Raw genomic sequence first — 26,485 nt, forward strand, 5'->3', positions numbered from 1 at the left:
TTTCAATACTATACAGCAAAACTGTAGTACAGCGTAGTAAGCTGAACCACACGAGTACCGGATATCTAGATTATCTACTCATGTGGCTGTACTTAGCTTACGCTTATCAACAGGCAGTCAGCTCCTGACCATGAGTTGTTCATATCCTGACTTGACTGGCCTAAATAACGTGCAAGAGCGAGATCGCGATAAATAAATCGCCCTCTACGGGAAACGAAACCGTAGGTATGTCATGATGTTATCATGTACATGTAGATCGCACGTTCGTTCGAAACGTTTGATTCTCGCGTTTCAACAACAAACTCGCTTTCTTCGGTCATTCGGTCGCCCTCGCCAGTGCGCAGTGCGCATGCGTAAAGTGTCAGTCGGCTGTGCTACTCTCTCCAAACATAACCTAAAAAAAATCTCGTTTAATTTTCTACTTTTCAGTGTTTGATTTTATAAAATGGCTCATTTCAGCAGTTTAGAAAAATTCGCCATAGTGTTCCTCGTAGGATTGCTGCTGTATTTGGCAAAATGTGTTGTTAATTTAGTGTACACTTATGTCATCGGACCGGCAGTGAATAGAGTGGATTTCAAGTCGAAGGGAAAGTGGGCCTGTAAGTACTTTATTTACTTACTTTTTTTGTTTAATGTATTTGTAAGTGACGAATATTATAATATTCACTCAATTATTCATTTTATTTAAAAAATCTGAACAAGTTTTTCAATGCAGACAAGGTTCAATGCACTATAGGTCTGTGGTTCAATGTTATTGACCTTTCAGAGTCCCTTTCATAAGACGCCATATTGGAAAAACTGAAAACATAGACTTACAGAACTAACAGAATAGATAAGTAGTTATTTTTTCAGTTTTCATTCGTGTATATTTTTTTTCTTTACTTTTTGGTTAGGTGGGCTACTTTTTGTACATATTTTTCATAACTATCATCATCATGATTCATGACCATTGACCAACCTATCATCACTGGCTCACTGCTGAGCACGGGTCTCCTCTCATAGCGAGAAGGGTTTTCGCTATAGTCTACCACGCTGGCCAAGTGCGGATTAGCAGACTTCACACACTTTTGGGAAAATTATGGAGCACTCTCAGGCATGCAGGTTTCCTCACGATGTTTTCTTTACCGTTAAATCAAGTGATATTACCTAATTAATTTCTTTTATATGTTGTATGTTGTACTGAGTACATGCTAATAAGCAAACCCTGTTCAGACGCGCTCGGAGCACGCCCCCTTCTACCCGCGCCTCAGGTAGCATGCTCGAAAATCAAACGTCGGTTGATTTTTGAGCACGCTCTAAATAAGCATGCTCATTACATTACACACGTGCTACTAATGAGCACTTGCTCAATAAAAGCATGCTTTCGTGCTAGTAATGAGCACGTCTGTCCGTAGCTTAAAACGCACATAACTCCGAAAGGTTAGAGGTGCGTGCCCGGGATGGATTGATCGAACCCCCGATCTCCGACCAGAAGGTGGACTTCCTAATGGCTGGGCTATCACAGCTTTTTTATTTTCATATCGTGAAATTTTACAAAATATAGGTTTTTTTTCATGTTTTTCTCGCGTTTTTTTTGTGGTATCATATCACTGATCTGATCTGATAGTAGGTACTAAGTACCTACTATCAGCTGTCTTCGTTTTTGCCAGCGTTCTGGTTACATCCTGTATAATTAATGTTAGGGAGAACTTACTTAATTATGCTATAATACCTATTCGTAGTTATCTTTACATTATTCAGTCGTTTCTTGGTCGTTACGTAAATTTCAAATATTGTCATTAGAAACTTTCTCCAGTTATTGGTAAGTATTTACCTACTCTCTCTTTTTATTTAAGTAGGTGCCTACAACACCCGAGTCAAATGGCTATTTGTAGGTAGGTTAAACATTATTATTACTTACTGTCATTAGCAACGATATACCTATTAACCAACATTTACAGTACCTACTTACCTACCTATCGTACGGAAGTACGAGTTGTGGGTAGGTATGCAATGGGGTGCTGAATTGTTTTCTCATCATCTACGTATTTGGTAGCTTGTATCGCTTGTATCCTTGAAACGGACAAGATAGTTTTTATCCCAGAAAATTAAAGAGTTCTCGCTGGATTTTTTAAAAACCTATGTCCACGTGGACGACGTCACGGGCTCAGGTCACGGGCATCATCTAGTACCTACCTCTTCTTACTAATAAATAAATTATTATCATGATCGAGTATCGACCCATAGCCGGCTCACTACAGAACACAGGTCTCTTCTCAGAGTGAGAAGGATTTTGGCCATAGTCTACCACGCTGGCCATGTGAGTATTGGTAGACTTCACACACCTTTGCGAACATTATTTGCGAACATTATGCAGAACTCTCAGGTATGCAGGTTTCCCCACGATGTTTTCCTTCACCGTTAAAGCAAGTGATATTTTATTACTTAAAAGTTAGAGGTGCGTGCCCGGGATCGAACCTTCGACCTCCGATTAGAAGGCGGACGTCCTAACCACCAGGCTATCACAGCTTTATGGCTTAATAAATTAAGTAATAATTAGCAATTAAAATTATGTAGTTACCTACTTAATTCAAAAATGTACATGTACTAAATAACCTTGTATGCGTTACGATTTTTGCGATTTCCTTGTTAATTTAAATTAAGTAGGTAGGTACTTACCTACTTGTTACAAAATGCAGGAATTCAGCAAAAATACTGTATGTAACAACGAAAAGGTAGATATTATTTTTTGTTGTCTACAAAAAATGCTTTTTTTTGCAGAAATAAAAACAAAAATTAAGAGTTTTTGTTTTTAGGTAGGTAAGTAAAATAATTTACACCCTTCCTAACTATAATTTTTCACAAAGTTAGGTATATATTGTTCTGCAGTAGTTTGGTTACGCAAATTAACAGCAAATTAAATTTACTAAGTCACTTATAAGTAAGTAGGTACCTACCTATACTAGATAATTTAAGTTTTAAAGATTTTCCAATTGGGGCCATGAAAGTTTCATTTTAAAAGATGTTTAAATGGATCTTAATTATTTATCTACAAGTTAGTAGGTACCTACCTATCTGAAGAACTAATAAATAATTTTAATATGGGCACCTTCAAGTCAGAATGAATAGGCATCTTCGAGGCAGGCGCGCTGCATCTAACTTGCCAGCAAGTATGATTGCAGCCAAGCGCTAGTCTATAGGTAACTAAATCTTGGACGATCTAACCTAGATCGTCCAAGAACTAAATAAATTAAAAATTAAAAAAAATTAATATAGTGAGTAGATGAGACGTTTTCCCATCCATAAAATGAAATGTTTACGCAAAGTAAAACATGAACTTGAAAAATTGTAAGTTACATTGAAGCTTCAGTGTTCATGACATTCACCTAGATGTTTTAATATTATACGAAATCTAGCTTTGAATTGCAAATAAAAATAAAAATAATTTAGTTGCATAGAATTTGAAAACTTTTTGGTAAATAAGTAGGTAGGCTTAATGTCTAATACGTATTATAAGTTTATGTTTTCTAGTTCTTGGTCAATAGATTCTGCAAGGTTGATAAACATGGCCGATAAAATGATAAGAAATTAGTATAATATAATAATGATGGTATTATGAATGTCGACTCTAGACTCCAGAATAGATATGAAAAGAGAACCTTATATTAGAAAAAAAAAGATTTATTATTCAAATTAAACTTAACACAAGGTGCTATTGACTCGTTAAAGTCGGTTAAATACCTACCTTTGATTCGGAATGCCTTACATACCAAGAAGAACTAGCAAAAACTCGGCGGTAACTGGTTTTAATCAATTTCCTTTTTTGGAGCATACTTTTAAAAGATTTTGTAAACTTGTGTAAAGGCAAATCTAAAATTGACTGAGGATAATAATTATTATTGTAAAATATTATAACACTAATTTCCACAAATCACTTTTCGACTTTCCTGAAATGGAGCGTAGGAGTCGCTAGCCTATTAGGATTTCCAGTTTGCCTAACATGTATATATCACCATTTTTTTACTGTTTATTAGTTCCTATATTTATCATCATTATGATCAACCCATCGCTAGCTCACTACAGAGCACAGGTCTTCTCTCAAAGAGAGAGGTAGAGAAGTTCCTATATTGTATGAAGAATATCATTCATGTACACGAGTACCTAGCTATTCAAAGTTCTAAAACAAGGTGATCTCATAATTAGGTACTCTGATAAGTCAAGAAAAAACTTGATCAGCCAGTTTGAAACAAACATAACATCTGGATTTTTTGTAAAGAAGCGTATATTATAGACTTTATAAAATAATATGATATAAACCCAAGCCCAAATAAACAATAAATAATTTGATTGATTGATTCATTGATTAAATTCAGCTATCTTAAATAGTTAATCTATACAATATACATATATAAAAGGAAAAGTTGACTGGCTGACTGATCTATCAACGCTCAGCTCAAACAACTGAACGAATCGGGCTGAAATTTGGCATGCAGATAGCTATTTTAACGAAGACATCAGCTAAGAAAGAATTTATGAAAATTCAACCCCCAAGGGGGTAAAATAGGGGTTTGAAGTGTGTGTAGTAGTGCGGACGAAGTCGCGAGCATAAGCTAGTGGAAGATAAATGACCAAAGCAAATGAAAGACTTTGCTTTCATATTGGCCTTTTAAAGCAGAAAATATGAATAGAATGCCATAAGAATTTCTTTAGTACTCAAGGATTAGGAAACTAAGATAATAGTCATGACTCGAGAGTAGGATAAGTTTATACTTAGACAGGGAAGTAACTAAATAACAAACTACATATAATATTATAATACAACAGCTATTGAACCAGTTTCTAGCGAATGCCAAGGTAGGTTTGTCCTGTCAAGGTAAATTGATCCAGTAAAGGCCGTAAAAATAGGCTGAACTTGTTAATAATTTTATTCATATCATTTTTGCCATTGCGTAGAATTCAACATTAGGAAGTGTTGTTGTTCGAAGGTCATATCGTATTGTCCAAAAGTCCATTTTCAATTTGGTTTTTTTTCAACTTGACCTTATATTGACTTTTTAAGTGTGTTGATTTTAATCTACATTCGGCTTTAAACCAATAAAACCCAAACAAACACACTTTCGCATTTATAATATTATGGGCCTTTATGATAAAACGTGAAATAATATTATCTCTATAATATGAAAATGAATCACTAAATGTGTTGGTCATCGCAAATCTCGAGAACAGCTGAACCGATTTCGCTAAATTTTTTTATAATATTCCTGGAAGTACGAGGATGGGTTCTTACGGAGAGAAAAATTTCAAAATTTGAATCGACTGTTAGGCGGAACGAAGTTCGCCAGGGCAGCTAGTAAGCTCTAAAAATTGTTATATTAGGTATACTTAGGCTTACCAGTAACCTATATAATTATGTATGTATTGTGTCTCAACTCTCAACCCTTGCAGATTTACTTTGAGTTAAGAATACCAAGCATGTTTAGGTTGCGTGATATAATCGCTCTGTTGGGATGTACTTTCAGTTTAATTCGTTCTTTATAAGCGTTTCGAAGGCGTTAAAAGTTGGAAAGTTTTCATGAAAACTATTAACAACTAACAAGTTTACACTCTTGGCTCTGGCCAGGCTCTTTGAGTCAAACAATTTACTTGAAAAGTTACAAGAAGCGCTATTGTTTTACACTTTTTGTGTCCGGAGGGATTCAATTTTAGTCATAATTTCGGCGTATACTCCTTTCCGTATTGTTTAACTTTCGGCACAGAATACAGTGAGTGAGTCAATATACACAACACAGTACGCGGCAGAAAGTAATGTAAATTGATCTTTAGAAGAAGATTTGTAGAGCACTGTCTCTGTCGTCGAGACCGACAAAACGTCATATAGGTATGAGTGACAGAGACAACGCTCTACAAAGCCGACATGTCACTCTAGTGGCCGGTGTACATTACTTTCTGCCGCGTACTGTTAGTACACTTAGTAAATCAACACACTATGAGATGAAAAGTCCTGACCCGCTAAGTGACACATCAACGCCCTTGGACCTAGGACACTGAAATTTTGCACAGACGTTTCCTTTATAATGTAGACAAGGAATGAGGTTGAAATTTTCGAAATTCCCTCGGGATAGAAAATTAAGAGGATTTATATTTTCACCAAGAGTTAGCCGCGGGCAATCGCCAGTGTCTGATAATGTCCAAGTTTCTGTGGTCTGTTAGTTAGTATTACGGGATACTTTTATCATTTTATTCTTTAAATAAATATAAATTCTTTATTAACAGCGGCAAAAGATGTTCCAACAAAGGAAAGTCTTCATTGTTGTATGTTCCCGATACTAGATTTACTTGATACATTTTATGAGTGGCTCAGCGAAATATGTAGTGGAGCTGGATAGGATTCGAATGGAAGAGATCCACAGGCGACCAAAATGACCAAATTAGCAAGTTGAACTGGCAGTAGAAAGGTAGATGCAATGGTCGTTAAAGCCAGAAAGCTCTAGAGTGAAGACCAAGCGCAGTGTGAAGTAATCAGCAATGGATCTACGCTATAAAGAGGGTGGCAGGGACTATGGAGCGGCTTAATAAGAAAGGCTGAAGGCTAGGCGTGGTGGCACTCTTTGGAAAAAGCCTATGTTCAGCAGCGGATGTCTAAAAACTGAAATTCGTACAGACGGACTGTAAGATGACTGCAAAATTGCAATTGGAGTACAGTTATTGCCGTTGACAACCCTGCATCGCAACTGCGCAGTCCGCAAGCAGTTCACACTGAATGTCCGTATTAGAGCTGACTGACAGCACATCTATCTGTTTGCAGTCCAAATGCAAAAAAAATGATCTTCACTACTGCTATATAAGTACAAAGGATATAATAATAATAGACACGCTATTCCCTTCCCATTCTAAACTTACGTAGCTGTGACATGGAGACTAGAGTAGGTATTTTTAATGTAAGTAAAGGGATATTTCACTTCCAACAGTTCACGTGCTTTTAGTGCCATTAAAATTCCATTAAATTACGTAGTACAGAGGGTTCAGGTATTTCAGAAATTTTCATTATCTAAGCGCCCTTTAATTTTATTATTTTAATAGACTAAACCGGCAAACGACCGAGAAAAATATACTTACCTTTAGGTAATTTCTCTCAGGTGAAATTTGAGAAAATCCTTTATTAGTGAGGGTCTGCGTTGGTCTGCGTTGCAGAGAAAACCTACATACAAAATTTCGAGTTTCTAGACCCATAACGATTTGAGCTGTAGGTACCTTACCTATCTATACATTAATCCATGTCTACTAATATAATAAATGCGAAAGTGTGTCGGTCTGTCTGGATTCTAGCTTTTCACGACCCATATGATTGACTGATTTAGATGAACAGAGTTAGCTTGCATCCCGAGGATGGACACAGGCTGAAGGAAAAATCAAAAACCCACGGCATTCTTGACGACCAACCCGTTAAACCGATTTTTATGAAATGTACTTGTCAAGTACAGGGATAGCTTGCATCCCGATGACTATATAGTAGTCACCGGGATGCAAGGTTACATTTTACCGGAAAATCAAAGAGTTTCTAGGAGATATTATAAAAAAATCTTAATCCACGCGGACGGGATCATAGTCAATTTCTCCTTTGTAAAGATGTATAGGTACAAGAATACAATATTTTCAGTACCTAATTGTATTGAACTCACGAGTTTAAAATAAGGTTGACAGTTTTCGGCTGCAAAAGTTAATGCTTGAATGACAGGAATGACAAGATTTTCAGTAATTGCATTGGACTCACGAGTTAAAAATAAAGGTAGACAGTTTTCGTGCTGCAAAATTAATTCTTGAATGACAAGAATGACAATATTTTCAGTAATTGCATTGGACTCACGAGTTAAAAATAAAGGTTGACAGTTTTCGGCTGCAAAATTAATTCTTGAATGACAAGAATGACAATATTTTCAGTAATTCCATTGGACTCACGAGTTAAAAATAAAGGTAGACAGTTTTCGGCTGCAAAATTAATTCTTGAGTTTGACAACAATTCGTCATTTAATTATTTAAGCCCTACTTTGGATACATTTAAGTTCAGATTGCTTTAAATTCACAGCTGTTACCGCAAGGCTCAGCCGCAAGGTACCGAAGGTAACTTTCGATTCGTAAGGCAAGTTCAAGGGGAACAAGTCTTTAACCTACACGTTTACAAGGTTTGTTTTGAAGTCAGCGCGCGTCTTTTGGACAGGTCAAGTAGAAAGTTCAATAAATATGGTATCTACTCGTACATAGGAATATAAAATAAGGAGCCAGATAATCGGGTGATTTAAGATTAACAACGATCGGATGTTTATTATACAGTAATATATTTATTACTTACTTATGTTACCTAATTATAATAATTTTTCAAGGACGTAGTTTCAAGACCTGGTAAATCACTGATTTAGTGGATTTAACAGTATTTTCCCGAGTAGCAAGAAATGCTGCACCTTGAATTCTGGTGGCTATTTATTATAATTATTATAGCTTATAGGTAAGTATCTGATGCTGGATCTATAACATTATTATTCTTTCTATTTTTTTTCAATCTGACATATTATGTTGTAAGGGGATTCATTGTATTTAATACTAGTTGTGATGTCGATGCCAGAGATCCGCTTGGATTTCGATTTTGTAGAACTCTAGTGGGAACTGTTTCATTTTCCGGGATAAAAACTAGGTTATGTCCGTCTCCGAGATAAATATACTGCGTCAAAACCGGAGGGACCGTGAAAAGCTACCAGACAGACACACTTTCGATTTATATTATTAGTATGTATATGTACCTACCTACGCCCGCCCCATCCATTCAACCGATTTTCACGAAATTTGGTGCCGAGACTTTTTATTCCGGAAAATCAAAGAGTTCCCACGGGATTTTTGAAAACCTATATCTACGCGGACGAAGTCGCGGGCATTATCTCTCATAATATAAGACAAATAAAATATAATGAACTTTAAATATTTAAACTTTTACGCGCAGAATAGCTCGATGGCTTAAATCGATTGTAAACTCTGTAGGTAATTACAAAATAAATAAAAACATTGAAATCCAACGTATAAAGTTGAATGCACAGTGCACATAAAAGACACGTAGCAGGCCGACAGACAGACCCACTAGACTTGATTTTTTCGCATAGAGATACTTGAAAGGACGGAGAGTAACTAGGCTACTTCTTATCCCGGAAAATCCCACGGGATTTTTAAAAACCTACATCCACGCCGCGCGTACGAAGTCGTGGGCATCAGCTAGTGTAAAACTATTTAGAACTACGTAGTACACGTAATTCTGAATCTCCACGCTCGTATCATTTTATTAACTCTCTAGACGCGTCTGCAGTTCAGCTCCCCACGTTATCAATTGCAAATTATGCAAATTCCCCTCCTAACGTAAATTGTTGACTCGGCTTTATCCAGCGAATATACGATTATGCTCACGCCATGTGGAATTTGAAACAGGAATTACTTAAGCTATTGGATCGGTTTTAAACTAAAACACACAACGCATCATCATGAGCAACCCATTGCCGGCTCACTATATAGAGCACGGGGTCTGGATGAGAAAGGTTTTGGCCATAGTCTTCCACGCTGGCCAAGTGTATATAATATATTAATAACTAGCTTATGCTCGCGACTTCGTTCGCGTAGACTACACAAACTTCAAACCCCTATTTCACCCCCTTAGGGGTTGAATTTTCAAAAATCCTTTCTTAGCGGATGCCTACGTCATAATAGCTATCTGCATGCCAAATTTCAGCCCGATCCGTCCAGTAGTTTGAGCTGTGCGTTGATAGATCAGTCAGTCAGTCAGTCAGTCAGTCACCTTTTCCTTTTATATATTTAGACTAGCTTATGCTCGCGACTTCGTCCGCGTGGACTACACAAATTTCAAACCCCTATTTCCCCTTAGGGGTTGAATTTTCAAAAATCCTTTCTTAGCGGATGCCTACGTCATAATAGCTATCTGCATGCCAAATTTCAGCCCGATCCGTCCAGTAGTTTGAGCTGTGCGTTGATAGATCAGTCAGTCAGTCAGTCAGTCACTCAGTCACCTTTTCCTTTTATATATTTAGATAATAATTATAAGCTGTTAGATAATGTCCATAACATCCCAGCAAGCAGATATTAGGAGTTATTAGGACCGATACGTGTAGATGTATCAAAAATATTATATGTACTTACTAGCTGATGCCCGCGACTTCGTCCGCGTCGATTAAGGTTCTAAAAATCCCATGGCAAGTTTTTCTAACGGACTTAGTAGGCCAGTTTTTTAAATCACCATGATTTAGGAATGCAATATGCCATGTGGAATTTGAAACAGGAATTACTTAAGCTATTGGATCGGTTTCAATGCATTATAGCCAATAATGAGCGATTGTCGGCCAATCAAAGGCAATTGCGAGTTGCGATCGCCATGCAGAATGTTGCCAGCCAGCGCGCCATTTATAGTGTCGACTGTCATGTCAAAAATACGATTTTAGTGTCGACTGTCATGTCAAAAATACGATTTTAGTCCTTAAATTTTTGACGTGACAGTTATAATGGCGCGTGAGAACTAACTTTGTACTGACTTTAACTACCTAGCTATAGGTCCACTGTCTGTCTAATTTTATTTGTTTACCCAAGCTAAACTTTAACTATACCCTTCAGACAGTAGCGAAATATTAACAATAAAGGAAAGTTTGAACAAAAGTACACAAAGAAAGTAAAATAGAAACTAATATTACCTTTTAAAACAGATATCTTAATATCTACTTATTATGAACTATGATCTATTTTTCCTAATCTGAATTAACAGTTTAACGGATCGCAGAAGACTTCTCGGAATAACGACAACAGACCATCTTAATAAAAAAGAAAAGTCCTGACTCACTCACTGACTGAGTCATAAACGTTCAGCTTCAGGATCACTTCTTTGTCTGTCTGTCTTCAAATTTCCTAAGAGAGCGAAGCCACGCGCGGTTGCTTGTTTAGTATTCGTGTATATTCTTAATCTTAATCTAAATATATAAAAGAGAAATACCACTCACTCACTCACTCATTCACTCACTCACTCACTCACTCACTCACTCACTCACTCACTGAATAATCACGAAATCTCAGGAACTATAAAGCCTACAAACTTGAAACTTGGAAGGTAGGTTCTTTCTAGGACGTAGGTGTCAGCTAAGAAACGGTTTTGAGAACATCCCCCCCTAAGGGTGGGAAAGGGGGGGTCAAAGGTTGTATGAAAGTCCGTGTTTTTGAAGTAAGAGACGTGAAAATCGACATTTAGGTAGCTTTAAATAATAAAAATCTGTATAATTCAGTTTTGGGAATTCCCCCTTTAAGGGTGTTAAAATAGGGTGAAAAGTTTTTATAGAAAAGTTTTAACTATTGTTATTTTTACTTGAAATTTGAAACGTAGGTTCTTTCTAGGTGGTAAGAAAGGATCTAACTAAATTCTCCCCCTAAGAAGGTGAAATGGGGGTTGAAAAGTTGTATGAAAATCCTATGGTTTCGAAGTTAGAGATATGAAAATTGGCATTTAGGTATTCTAGGTTCCGTGCCTTAAGGTGAGACTGAGTGAGTAGGCAAGTGAGACCTTTTGCAGCGGGAAAATTTCAGATCTCATGAGAAACCAGAAATTTTACGCGGACTAAGTCGCGGGCATCAGCTTGTCGTATAATACACTCATTAATACTATCTATTTTCTGGTGGGAGGCTTCGGCCGTGGCTAGTTACCACCCTAGCGGCAAAGCCGTGCCGCCAAGCGATTTAGCGTTCCGGTACGATGCCGTGTAGAAACCAAAGGGGTATGGGTTTAATAAAAACTGCCATACCCCTTCCAGGTTAGCCCGCTATCATCTTAGACTGCATCATCACTTACTACCAGGTGAGATTGCAGTCAAGGGCTAACTTGTATCTGAATAAAAAAAAAAAAATCTACGTCAGGTCAGTAAGTACCTAGGTACATTATAAAATCTATTGATCTATCCACGACATCGACTTAGCGCTATGTTCATTTGTGTTATCTCTTATGTACATAGGTACTTGGAAAGTTAAACAGCGAGTTAAAATCGACAGTTTTTATTGCACTCATACATCATGACGACCAAAGCGTGTTTGTTTATCGAACATCGTTAATCCAACATCCGTATTCGTAAACATCTGAATATTATGTGTTATGAGATTGGACACTTAAGATTATTCGTTTACCTACTTGTACTAGAAGGGGGCTTTCCAACGCTGCGTTTTCCAGAGGGAGATTAAATCATGAAGCACTTTGGCATGCCGAATTAGAGGTTAGATCAATTCTTCATTCTTTTTTTTTTTTAAGAATATTAGCCATGTTAAATTACTAATATTCCCCTTTCCTCTCCAACTAAGCGTTAAGCTTGTGCTAGGAGTAGATACGACAATAGTGCAACGGGCGGGGTTTGAACCGTCAACCTTTCGGTTTTCAGTCCACTGCTTTACCCGTTGAGGCTCTATTCTTTAAACTATGTGCTATTGCAGATCTCTTCATTTCTCAAAAATGTCCGAGGACGCATAATAAAATTATTGTTTATATGGATTCCTTCGTATGTATTGTTTGCCCAAGTTGAGAGTTTGATTTCAACAAAAGCGCAAAAACAGCAAAACCGGCTTAGTCATGAAAATAGCATGGTTTTTCTATATCTTTATAATAATAAACTCTTCTTTCCTTTGTTTCAGTGATAACAGGCAGTACAGATGGCATCGGAAAAGCTTATGCGAGAGAGGTATGTTATGCCGCTTTATACTTCACTTGCTAGAGATTGTATCATTTCAATCAGCTCGATGCGTTTGAGTCAGAAGATCACTACGTAACACAGACAAAATTGCACAGTCTATCACCACTGACTATAAGTAATTTTAAAATAATAATAGGTACATATCAAAAATTGCGCACCGGCAGGAATCGAACCTCCGCCGTCTCCTGGGACCGCGCCTGACGCATGGCACGCTTAAATTCCTGCCGGTCCGCAATTTTTGATATGTATTTAAAATTAAATACTATATTTTTTTTTATAAAATATACCACTTACAATGTACTGTGGAGACACTAAATTTTGGAAAGTGTGCTTTGGAAGTTCTCAACCTTATTCGACCTTGTTCCTTCTTCATTGTTCTTTCACATATTAATAAGCAAGAAACCTCAAGTATTGACGTGCAATGCAACACATGCGATCGACCTTCACGAAACTTTTTTCTAATTCGTTAGTTTAAAACGCCCTTCTGGTGTCCATACTACCTACTACTTGAGTAAATAGTCGATAGGCATCTTATGAAGCCGGTGAAAACAAACTTCATTATTGCTTTCTATCAGTAGTGATTGTTGTCAAGCGAATGCAAAAGAAAATGACCAACAGGTAGATAATATATGGCATTTTACTCACAATACTCTAAATGTAAATTTTATATGGGGGGAATGCATTTCACTCATGCTATATTATTATCATTTTAAGCAGCAGTCAAGCTGAAGACGTCTCAACTCAAAGCTACCCACAGTAAATCCCGAGCACGATTCCAAGGAATGGAAACGTGAAATATACTCGATAAAATATAAGCCTTTTGCTTTATTCAATAAAATATGAAAGTTTTACTTGAGTCCTTTTCATACTCCCTCCTTTAACGGAGGAAACTTTCTAGAAAAGAGTTCCGTAAAGCAAAATATGGATATGGTTCATGTACTTTGCGTGAATCTACAGATACATTATACACAGATACAACCTGTGCGACGACGATAGCATCTGCTATCTCCTTCTAAAGGTCGATGTACATTACTTTCTGCCGCGTACGGTACTTACTCCTAGCACAAGCTTTACGCTTAGTAGGAGGGGAAAGAGGTACATTAATCATGTTAGACACGCAGTGACGTACACGTCATACAGGCATAAAAGCACTGCTTACCCTAGCTGTTAGCTCAATATTCGGTTTGTCTTATGACGGGCCGGTATAAGACGAACTTATTTAATTAATGTGTACCCTGGCTTCAAACCCCGTGCAAGTCACTGTAGACACGGCTAAATTCTTTAAAAAAAATTAGAACATTTTGGGAATTGTTTGTTTTGTTGCAGTTGGCGTCTCGAGGCTGTGATATCGTTCTAGTCAGTCGATCAATAGACAAATTAAAATCTACAGCGGCTGAAATTGGTTAGTATCACTCTACGAATAATAATAACCATCGTTAATATTAATTACCTATCAATACATTATGACTTGTTATTAATAATAATTAATTAACAATTACAATTAGTGTGATCATGATTGTGATTATAGTCATTTCGCTTCGAGAGCATTTGAGATTATTATAATTAAGTATACCTACCTACATAGTTATTTATATTACAAACCAGCTGATGCCCGCGACTTCGTCCGCGTGGATTTAGGTATTTAAAAAACCCCTGGGGGTACTCTTTGATTATCCGGGATAGAAAGTAGACTATGTTACTCTCCGTCCTTTCAACTATCTCTATGCCAAAAATCAAGTCGATTGGTTGCTTAGTTTACCGTGGTTAGGGCGTGAAGGAAGGACAAACAAACATAACAGACTTTCGCATTTATAATATTATTAGTATAGAAGAATGGATAATAATTGATGAACGAACGATGAGTGGTAATAATTAATTATTAAGTAATCCAACTCAAAACTAAGGCTACGGGGCTCATAAAAAATATTTCTATTTCTATTTCAAATCTTAATTATTTCCTACCCCTAGTACAATATTTTCATTTAGTCGGGCAGGAATTATTAAGTACCTACCCAATAATCGACTAACACTGGAATAGATACATAGTCAAGATAGGGGCTTCTTTAGAGGACGATTGAGACGGCATGTGTCATACTCAACCTTTATGAAATGTATTGAAGTCGTGGATATATCGTCATGTCAACCTAATCGCCCTCTTAAGAAGCCCCTATCATGACTATAAATAAATAAATAAAAATAAAATAAAATAAAAATATTTTGTTTCAGACAGTAACCGTCCGAACTATGAATTCCGGTGTTAAACATGTCTAAAAGTTTTTAAGGTTCCGTACCTACCTCAAAAAAAGGAACCCTTATAGGATCACTTCGTTGTCTGTCTGTCTGTCTGTCCGTCTGTCTGTCGTGTCTGTCACGAAAACCTATTGTGGTTGTGGTTACATACATCACGCACAAAAAAATTAAAATGTGTTAATGAACAAATACTTAATTAGTATTTTCAATTTTTAAACTGTGCCAAGTGGGGCATCAGATTATTATGAAAGGGCTTTATTTGTACATTCTACTTTAAACAGTTTTTTATTTATTTTATGCATAATAGTGATTTATCGTGCAAAATGTCGAAAAAAATACCCGAGTACGGAACCCTCGGTGCGCGAGTCTGACTCGCACGTGTCCGGTTTTTATTTTAAACTATTTTCTCTTACGGCTAAGCGAAATAATTCTCGTATCAGGATTGCATTTGAACATTATTTTTCCCCAGAGAGCGAGTTCAAAGTGAACACGAAGATAGTTCAAGCGGACTTTTGTGAAGGCGAAAGCGTTTACGACAAGATCTCGAAGGAGATAGCCGATATCGAAATTGGCACTCTCGTCAACAATGTCGGTGTTTCCTACACCTATCCGGAGTACTTCCTTGAAATACCCGACTGGTGAGTTTCTCATTCATTTTTCAATTATAATAATTAAATAATAGTCGGCTTCTTAGTCGGAAAATCGGGGGTTTGGATCCAAGCACGCACTTGTAACTTTTCGTAGTTATGTGGATTTATTACATCTTATACAAATACAAATACAAATTATTTATTTGCTGATTGTAGGTTACATTGACTACATCAAAAATAAATTATTTCTCAGTGATTATTAAATAGAGGGTCTTCCAAAATACGTAAAATCCACGTCTTTTGTTGGTTTTAGGTGTAATAACCATTTTAAATTATCGTTTAACTAAAAAAAAGCACGTCAAATGATTGTGACGTCACACACCGGTATTTCATAGCATCTTGCATACTAAGCGCGCGTTTTGACGTTTGATAAAAAGTTACTGATTTGACTAGTTGTCAAATACCGTATTGTTTTTGTTTCAAGCTACAATCTGCCATACCATGGCGTACCTTACACAAATAGAATTATTAATAGGAATACTTACTATTATTGCAACACAATAATTATATCTTAATACCAACAACTAATAAGTACCACTTGGTATTTCTATCAAATCTAAAGTTTCTAGACCCAGCTGTTTGAGCTGCTTGTTGATTTGTCAGTCACGCAGTTTATCCTTTTATATTATGTAGGTAGGTTTATGTAAGTCACATCAATAATATAAAAGGAAAAGTTGACTGACTGATCTATCAACGCCCAGCTCTAACTACTGGAAGGATCGGGCTGAAAGGCATGCGGATATAGCTGTTATGACGTAGACATCTGCTAAGAAAGGATCTTTGCAAATTCAACCCCTAAGAGGGGTTTGAAATTTGTGTAGTCCACGCCGATGATTTCGCGGGAATAAGCTAGTTGGTTATAAAGCCAATGTTGGTAATAATTAATGTAATTTAAAGATGTACAAATTGATTGTGTTGTTTTCAATTAACTTTATTATGGCTTAATGATGATGCGAAAATGATAAATGACATTTAAATGACTATATTTTATGTAATAAAAATCATTTGTATAAAATTATATCATAATATCATGAAACACGTCGTGTTTGTTTTTTGATCAAACATGATATTTATAATCCATGGAAGAGCTGGCTCATTTTTTGCGCAAAAGATCAGCCTGGCTGTCCAGCGCGGAAATGCAGCCAGTATTCTTGGCACCATACCACGCGGGCATGATTTGTACAGTAATTAGATAAAGATTAGCTAACATTTTCAATTTAAAAACAGATGATACAAAAAGATAATAAAAACCGGTCAAGTGCGAGACGAACTCGCACACGAAAGGTCTCGTACATCGTACAAGAAGTACTTTTTTTCAAATTTTTTTCAAATTTTTATGGTGGGCATTTTGAAATTTTTATTATTTGTTGTTATAGCGGCAATAGAAAACGGCGTTCTATAAAAAAATACTCTCTACCTATAACGGTTCATAAGATAAATAAAGTCAGCTGACAGACATACGGGAAGACGCCGGGCGGACGAACAGACGGACGGACAGTGGAAGCTTAGTATTAACTACTAGGGTTCCGTTGGCACCCTTCGGGTAGTACGGAACCTTAATTATGTACTATAGTACGCGACAGGTTGAAATGGCAATCTGGGAGGGAATACCCTGCACACCCGCACTACCCCCGGCCTAACCCTATCCAGGCGAGCGCGGGTGACGTGCGGGTGTGCGGGGCGTCCCCTCGCCTCATACCCCGATTGCCATTTCGACCTGTCGTGGCCTATAGGTAAAAGTTGGAATTTCAATAAGATATTTACAGCCGTCTACTCTACTACTTCCTCGTTAATATAAAAAATGTATAAAAATAATTCCATATACAAAGGAAATGAAAAAGGAAGTGTTTCTGAAGGTTTCTTTTTACTTCCCCTTCCCAATTCGGAAGAAAGAAGCTTAATGATTCCAATTTGAAGGTTGACGCTCCAAAATCATGTTAGGGTTCCGTACCTCAAAATGAAAATAAGAAACCCTTATAGGATCACTTTGTTGTCTGTCTGTGACCCGCCCCGCCTCGCAACGGGTAGTTTATTAAAGTGTTCGTAGGGATCTCTAATTTTTTCGTAAATAAAATTTAGACAATGTCAGTCAGAAATAATCTAGCTTTCTACTGGCGAAAGAATTTTCAAAATCGGTTCAGTAGCTCCAGAGATTACTTCCTACAAACATACTTGCCTGTCTCTTTATAATATTAACAGTACCTATAGGTAGATTCCTTTTAATATACCGAAGGCAAGGCAATAACCAATGTTTTTTTTAAAACGAACAGGTGACTGACCGACTGACTGACTGATCTATCAACGCACAGCTCAAACTACTGGACGGATCGGGCTGAAATTTGGCCTGCAGATAGCTATTATGACGTAGACATCCGCTAAGAAAGGATTTTTGATCCTTGGAGATCCTTTCTAAAATAAAATAGGGGTTCGAAATTTGTGTGTCTACGCGGATGAAGTCGCGGGCATAAGCTATATCCAAACTTCCATACTAATATTATAAATGCGAAAGTGTGTCTGTCTGTCTGCTAGCCTTTCACGGCCCATCCGTTCAACCGATTTTCATAAAATTTTGTACAGCGATAGATTTCATCCCGGGGAAGGACATAGGCTCCTTTTTATTCCGAAAAATCAAAGAGTTCCCACGGGATTTTTAAAAACCTAAATCCACGCTGACGAAGTCGCGGGCATCATCTAGCAGTTAAATATAAACGCAGTAAACCGCACCGATCAAGCGGTTTCCGGAACGAGCAGGTGCTATGTTATTGCAGTTTTCAGAAATTGTGCCGTTATTGAAATATTATTCCAACCGCAAATGTAACGACCCGGTACCTTCCTATTCGTATATTGAGCGCTAATTGACCGAGCGAAGCGAGGTCTCTGAGTCTACTTGAGTGTCTGTCTGTCAGAGCCTTAATAACTTCTCAATTACTGAACGTTTCTACAAAATTTCACTGAGTTTCATTATTAATTTACATTACGCATAGGACGCCTTCCAGTGCGATGGACCGACGATATAAAGAGGCTGGCGGGAAGTGGCTGGATGAGGAAGGCTGAGGACCGGTTGTGGTGGCGCTCTTTAGGGAAGGCCTATGTCCAACAGTAGACGTCCACAGGCTGATGATGATGATGATTAGTTACATTACGAATATGTAGAGGCAATAATAATAATTAGCACTGCATTAATCCACAACTGTAACGGTTTATCCAATTAAAACTCTGATATGGATACCTAAATATTATAATGTATCAATATTATTATTGATCCTGCTATTATCCTAATGGACTTACCCGATATTACTCAGTGAAGTGAAGCCTGTAATATATTTAAGTTATCCATACTAATATCCATACTAATATTATAAATGCGAAAGTGTGTCTGCCTGTCTGTCTGTCCGTCTGTCTGTCTGTCTGCTAGCTTTTTACAGCCCATGCGTTTAACCGATTTTGATGAAATTTGGTATAGCGATAGCTTGCATCCCGGGGAAGGACATAGGCTACTTTTGATCCCGGAAAATTAAAGAGTTCCCACGGGATTTTTAAGAACCTAAATCCACGCGGACGAAGTCGCGGGCATTATCTTGTTATTATATAATTACTCTTCCCTCACCATATTAATATTTAACCCTTCACATTCTGGGAACAGACCCGTCTGAGTAGTAGGCCGGCAGAGGCGATGGGTTGCGATGATGATGATGATAATGATTATCTAATCTATATGAGTATACGGCTGGATGAGGAAGGCTGAGGACCGGGTGTGGTGGCGCTCTTTAGGGAAGGCCTATGTCCAACAGTGGACGTCCACAGGCTGATGATGATGATGATGATTAATCTATATGTACCTTAGAGAAAGGTATATAATATAGGTACGTCGCCTCATACGTAATAGTCTGATATTGGTCAGATCGGTGGGGTGGTTACGTAAAACTTTGGAGTAGCGACAGCAACGCGACAGCAGTAGCAATGCGATAGTTCATTTGCTGTCTCTCTTCTTCTTCTTATTTTGCTTTGTGGCTATTGCTGTCTCTCTCTAGCCGGACGGTTGACAGCAATGATCGCGAGATTTACGCCTACGGAATTCAGTCCGCTTCTTATCCGTTGAGCTATTGAGGCTCTAAATTTAATTTTTCATTGGCAGGGATCAGTCAATCAACAACATGGTCAAAGCCAATGTCGTGGCAACTACTCGGATGACCGGTTTGGTGCTACCCGGGATGGTGCAACGAGGAAAAGGAGTGGTGATCAACGTAGGATCTGGAGCTTCCATCATACCCAGCCCTTTGCTTTCTGTATATGCTGCTACCAAGGTAATTATGATCTTATAGAAAAACCTCAGCCCTACCGTTATCTAACACATAAACACATTTATTCTAAATCTATTCTGTTAAAATAGTTTTAATTATAATTTTAAGTATTCTCTTGTGGCCTGTAAAACTAGATTTAGATTTAAATAATAATTATGTAATTACGCTTTTGATTACTTTCAAATAAACAAAATAAAAAATAAAATAAAATCGTGTGCGGACAGGCCGGTGCTCCGGTAGTAGTAATAGGTACCTAATTAAATCAGTTTGCTTGTATATTAGCTTGTGACGAAGGTGTGGTTTACCCTTAAACCATGTGCATACACGATATCACCAAGCAACGCTCTGATATTATAATAAAAACTATGAATATTAAAATTTTGTTTTCAAACCTAATATTTTTGGTAAACCTAACCTACCTATAATGATAAATATATTACGTTACATTTTCTTTGCAGGCATTCGTCGATAAATTCACCGAAGGCCTGGATATGGAATACAGCAAGAAGGGCATAATTGTACAATGTGTTTTACCAGGCTTTGTCTGCTCCAAATTATCTGGTCTACACCGTAGTTCCCTAATAGCACCCACCGCGAAGTCTTTCGTCAAATCTGCTATTAGTCTTGTTGGCACCACCTCAAAAACTGCAGGATATTTTCCTCATGCTCTATTCTTTTTCGGAATCAACTCTTTCTATGCCATAGCTAATAGATTTAGCGTATGGCTGGTCACCAGGTCTATGGAGAACACACGCAGGAAGGCTTTGAGAAAGTACAAAAAACAATAATTTTTACTAGATATTGGTACCTATGATTCTGATGGTAGCTAAATTTTAGAGTGTTCGCATCTTATTCTTATCGATTTAACAACAAAAGGTCAGGCAAACATATTTTTTTTTTAAACTGTTAGACCTTGTGACTTAGGCGCCAGTCTTCCGTAACACTTGTTTATAGTCCGTAAAAATGATGCTAGTCCTTATTTTAAAGGTGAACCGTACTTTTGACATGAAATTTGACACAAAAAGTTAAAATGGCGCGTGAGGAGTCAAATTTTACGCGTTATAGGTACTTGTTTTAAGTTAATTTTAAAGTTATTGTTAGCAATATTAAAGAAAAAGATGCAGATACCTAAGGCTCTATTAATTTAGAGAAAGACATCAGAATCAACGTCATTGTAGTCTAATTGGACATTAACAAGTAGAAAAAACTAATACTTACTAAAATGGTGTGCATTTATGTTTATATTTCCATTCACTTCCTTTTGCATGTTGTTTTTACCAAAGATGTAAATATTTCGTTTTAATGAAAATGTTTAGGTAAATGTTAACACTTATCATTTAATGGGCACGTCAAAGCGGGTAAATTAATTGAATTTTTAAATTGCTTCCTCGAAGTTATAATCGTTCACATCTCTCTATTTTATTTTTATGACTTTTTGGGAAACATTATGTAGGTAAGTTGATTTACGTGCTTATGTATATTTTGCTTAAGCACGTTAAGCCACCAGTAGGTACCTATACTTCATAAGAATGATGATAGATTTTATTATTTTTGTTTAACACGTGGGGCGCCAGGTGTATCTCCTGATAAACACCCTATGTTTTCGTCATAGGCAGTCTCAGGATATACCTACACAGCTATAGTTGAGCCATTACAAACGTGCGAACTGAGTAATAAATTATTACGATCATGGGTTGTGAGAATGCTCCAGAAGTTATTATGGATAGAGGGATGCCGTCTGGACGCAAGTTGCTGGGGTAGCATAACCTCTTCCTCGCTCTTTATAACCTGACTATCGACAAATCCTTTTTTGCTGTTATACACAGCACTAGAGCAAAATTATTTATGACTCATTTCGCACGTTTGTAATGGCTCAACTATACTAGTGTGTGTTTGTAGTCCGGTGTAGGTACACCACATGAGGTGCAGTTCAAGGGATGATTTTGAATTCTACACTTACGTTTGTTACCAATAGATAATAATTAATAATTATCTACTTGCCATTAGAAATAAGGTGATGCTTAGTTTTACTTATGGATGGGACTGTTATAGATTAATTGCTTTGTAATTAAATTGATTTAAAATTGATTTGTGTTTCATTAACCTTGTCATGGTGAGGGTTTTCCAAAGTAATAAATTTAGTTATAAGTTATGTTAGTTACTTAGTTAGTAAGTAATAGTTTCTATTCTTTTTAACAATAAAATATACTAAACAAGAACTATTTTCTGCGTCTATCTTGGCTTAAAAGTAATAATTTCTTTCATACTAATATTATTATACTTACAAAAGTGGGTCTATCTGTCTGATAGCTTGCATCCCGGAGAAGGACATGGGCTGATAAAAAGATAGCTTGCATCCCGGAGAAGGACATGGGCTGCGTTGTATTACGGAAAATCAAAGCGTTTCCACGGGATTTTCAAAAACCTAAGTCAACCTAATCTACTGTTAACAAGCACTATTTTAACTATCAGGTGACTCAAAATGTATAAAACCGAGTTAGGCGTAAAATAGTATAATTAATAATTATTTATGTATTCGAGACTTGGAAAAACATTAACTATGTAAAACTGTGGTTAGTAATTCCTATAACATTTAAATCAGAACAAGTTTTTTTAGAGATCCGTATCAAATAATGCAAATAGATTTTTAACAATGTTTTACATTGAAATATCCTGCAATGCATAGGTACCTAGGTATCTTATAAAACTAAGAATAAGAATCCGCCTAGTTTTCATGCCTTGCCTTAAAAATAAAACTCACAAGTCCTTACCTACCTCGAATAACAAAAAAGAACAACGCGACATCATCAGCGTGATTTAAAAATCCCATAGGAACTCTGATTTATGGGATAAAGTTAACCCAGGGTGGCCGTCTCCAGGAAACTCTTATAGGGTCACATCGTTGTATGGCTGTCTGTCAAGACCCACCAGGGAGATCAAAACCTATAGGGTATATTTCCCGTTGTTCTACAATCATGATATTTGGTAGGTAGCAATATCTTAGCATAAGAAATGGGAAAATCCGAAAACCCTTTGAAATAATTGTAGAATTTGTGTTTTAGTACATCACAAAAAAAAAGTGTTAGGTATTTCTTGTTCGATGGTACGGAACCCATCGTATGCCAGTCCGACTCGCACCTAACCGGTTTTTTATGACGTACATTCTACGACAATAATTACTTTAATACCTATGTATAAACAACAGGTATGGAACATTAAAAAATAACTCCGATTAGTGACGTCATTGTATATTAAGTTTCCAGTCTTAATTTAGTCTAAGTTTAGTATATAAAAAAACCGGCCAAGTGCGAGTCAGGCTCGCGCAACGAGGGTTCCGTACAAAAGTTCTATTTTTCGACATTTTGCACGATGATGCAAAAACTATGATGCTTAAAAATAAATAAAAATCTGTTTTAGAATCCACAGATAAAGCCCTTTCATATTATACCCCATTTGATATAGTTATCTTACTTCAACTATTGAAAATACTAATTTTAGTTTATGACCACAACTTAATTTTTTTTGTGTGATTTAACCACAAATTCACGGTTTTCAGATTTTTCCCCTAATGTCTGCCATAAGACCTAACTACCTGCCAAATTTCATGATTCTAGGTCAACGGAAAGTACCCTGTAGGTTTCTTGACGGACAGACGTGATCCTATAAGGGTTCCGTTTTTCCTTTTGAGGTACGGAACCCTAAAAAGGTGAATTCTATGAATATAAAATTATTATTGAGGACTTTGAGGTTTTTAATGATATTACGTAAACATTATGTTTATGTAAGTACTAAGTAGATAACTATGTAAGTTGTGCAAATATAAAATGGTCATTATACCATGCTATAAAAATGTACCTACATAAGATTTATTGTATTTACAAAAAGAATATAAAATGATAAATTGTATGTAATAAAATTATTAACAGCTGCTTGTTATAGGTATCAGAAATAATTGGTGTGGTGATTTATTTAAAATGATTTGAAAATACTTTTACAATCAGGTACCTACTTACTTTATGCATATTTTATATTTTTTGCAGGAAACAAAAAATGGATGCTTGACCTTCGAGCTTCGATCAAGGATTCGGTTAGCTGGTTTTTTGGATCACGAATTTCAGAAATTATAAAAAAAACTTAATTTGTACAAAATTATAGGTAGGTACAATTTATTGATCAAGATTAATAGGTATAGTAGAATAAAAAATATCATGTATTTACTGAGGTTGAGATGGCAATCGGGGCATGAGGCGGAGGGGATTCCCCGCACCGCACACCCGCAAGTCACCCACGCTATCCCGCACCGGATTAGGGCGAGGGTTGTGCAGGGTGTCCCCCCTCGATTGCCATTTCAACTTATCGCGTACTATAGTTATAGGTAAGCCATTACAATCTGATGATTCCCACGCCTCCATCCGGCATCCGCGTAGATTAAAGTTTTAAAAAAAATCCAGCTCCCACGGGATTTTTTCAAAAACTAAACAAAAATTTTCTGGGATAAAAAGTATCCTATATCCGTCTCCAGGATACAAGCTATCTCTGTACCTCTCGTCAAGACTGATCCAGCCGTTTAAAAGACAGACATACCTAATTATAAATTACTATATGATTCCCGCAATTTCGTCCGCGTGGATTTAGGTTTTTAAAAAATCCACTGGAACTTTTTGGTTTCCGGGATAAAAAGTATGCTTATGCTTCCTCGGAATCGTAATGCAAGCTACCTCTGTACCAAATTTCATCAAAATCGGTCTAACGGATGGGCCGTGAAAAGCTAGTAGAAAGACAGACAGGCAAACTTTCGCAATCATAATAGGCATTCCGAACCAGTGGTAGATGCAGCTGACGATTCAAAAATACTTGTAAAAGTTTAATTGTTTTTTTTAAAAGTATGGATATGGAAGTATGGATGTTCGCATAATTATGACAATTAGTTTTTATAAATTATAAATTGTTATTAGGTAAATTATTATATTCTTTGACAGCTAAAAAGGTACAATGTTTATATTTGCATTCAGTTATGTACCTAACCGTAGGTGTGACTTATTATGTATTTAATTTAGATAAGAAATTATAATTTCATGGTAAGCCGATGGAATTTGAACCCACAAACTGTTGTATACGTAGCTCAGATACGTAGTTACCACTTAGTATAAAATATTGTATTGCATGTAGGTAGTTTAGAAATAAAAGTACTTAGTCTACCTGCATAATATTATCACCTGAGATTATCACAGTCTGAAGTCTGAAGGTAGAGAATCTCAGGTGCTGGAGGTAGAGGAAGCTTGAAAGAGATAGCAGTACATAGACCTGTCATTAAAGTTCTGTAGACTTGTTTAGAGATTGTGGATAACAAAATTAGCCACCATAAAACTTTTTTTACTTGTCTCTGTCTAAACTACCTACTGTCACAGATCAAGATAACGTCACGTCATCAGTCGAGACTTTTTGTAACATGTCAAAGTCAACCGACAAAATTTCCTTTGAGAAAAAATAGAAAAACATACAAAATGCAAAAATATTAGAGCATAAAATGATGCATTCGGATACCATGGCTACACATTAAATAGAACATTATGGGTGCGGGAGAATCATGCGGTTTAAGCTTTAATTTGAACCAACTTTTGATGACAATTGGCTCCATCGTTATCCTGGTGCTGCTTTTCCTGATAGTGTGCCACATAGTTAATGAAACATAGAGTTATGGGTTTCAAACACTCTAAAACATGTTACAGTATTGATCTAGTGCAAATTATACTTATAGGATTTGCATTTGTCTCTCTTCTCGTGATTATTAATTGGATGTGCAAATTCTTACAATCAAGTGACTTAAGGAGAGTATAACAACAAGGAGTGAAACAGAAATGGGACAAGACTGTAAGCTCACTATTAGCTTACATCAGGGACTAACGGTTGTAGGGTCTATGGTTGTTTTTGTACTATTATTTGTAGTACTACGCAATGTAGTAAAAGGAGTACAATAGGACTATGGATCTTGAAAGGTACAAAATAGACTTGAACCAGGTTATACTTGTCGGTTTCTCATTCATATTATGGTTACTTGCAATGAAAGCTATGTGCAAATATATATGTGAGCACCCGTAGTCAAATTTTCGTACCGGGGCCTCTGCGGGTAGCCGCATAATATTTTGAAAATCCCGCAACATTTAATTACAATCCACAACTGGCTGTATTGTCAACAAACCAAACGCGGAATGGCTTAAAATTTTATTGTTTATAAATTCGCTCTCTACATTTTACTGTAATTAAATTATTTACATTTCATCCCTTTTGTTTTTATTGCACTTACCTACCTATTTTAGCTGTTGCATGCGATTTTATCCTAAGTTAAAAAAATCGCGCTTTCACTTACTACACTTTCATCCCGGAAATGCTTTGTTTTCCCGGGATAAGAATATCCTATGTCCTTTTCCAGATAGTGCATTACGCTTTGTGGAAAATTTCATTAAAATCAGTTGAGTAAGTACCTACTTACTTAGTTGAAGCACCATATGTAACCATAAACCAAAAATGCAATTCCGGAAACATT

At 36.6% G+C, this 26,485-nt stretch overlaps 1 protein-coding gene across 1 annotated transcript; it reads left to right on the forward strand.

Annotated features, from left to right (window-relative positions):
* Nucleotides 1-299: 299 nt before the first annotated feature.
* spidey (hydroxysteroid 17-beta dehydrogenase 12 spidey) lies at nucleotides 300-26,220 on the forward strand. Its single transcript, XM_034971802.2, has 7 exons — nucleotides 300-599; nucleotides 12,682-12,728; nucleotides 14,067-14,142; nucleotides 15,460-15,628; nucleotides 19,776-19,944; nucleotides 20,400-20,713; nucleotides 23,982-26,220. Exons 1-7 carry the CDS (start codon nucleotides 446-448, stop codon nucleotides 24,001-24,003), a joined length of 951 nt encoding a protein of 316 aa, XP_034827693.1. The 5' UTR covers nucleotides 300-445; the 3' UTR covers nucleotides 24,004-26,220.
* Nucleotides 26,221-26,485: the final 265 nt, after the last annotated feature.

The sequence above is a fragment of the Maniola hyperantus genome, chromosome 9, assembly GCF_902806685.2.
Source record: "Maniola hyperantus chromosome 9, iAphHyp1.2, whole genome shotgun sequence".
Lineage (NCBI taxonomy): Eukaryota > Metazoa > Arthropoda > Insecta > Lepidoptera > Nymphalidae > Maniola > Maniola hyperantus.

What these genes read in the sequence shown, in the direction of transcription:
- spidey (XM_034971802.2), top strand. Translation starts at nt 446, where the DNA reads ATGGCTCATTTCAGCAGTTTAGAAAAATTCGCCATAGTGTTCCTCGTA. An exon ending in GTCGAAGGGAAAGTGGGCCT is followed by an intron (nt 600 to 12,681) that starts GTAAGTACTTTA and finishes CCTTTGTTTCAG; the next exon opens with TGATAACAGGCAGTACAGAT. An exon ending in GAAAAGCTTATGCGAGAGAG is followed by an intron (nt 12,729 to 14,066) that starts GTATGTTATGCC and finishes GTTTTGTTGCAG; the next exon opens with TTGGCGTCTCGAGGCTGTGA.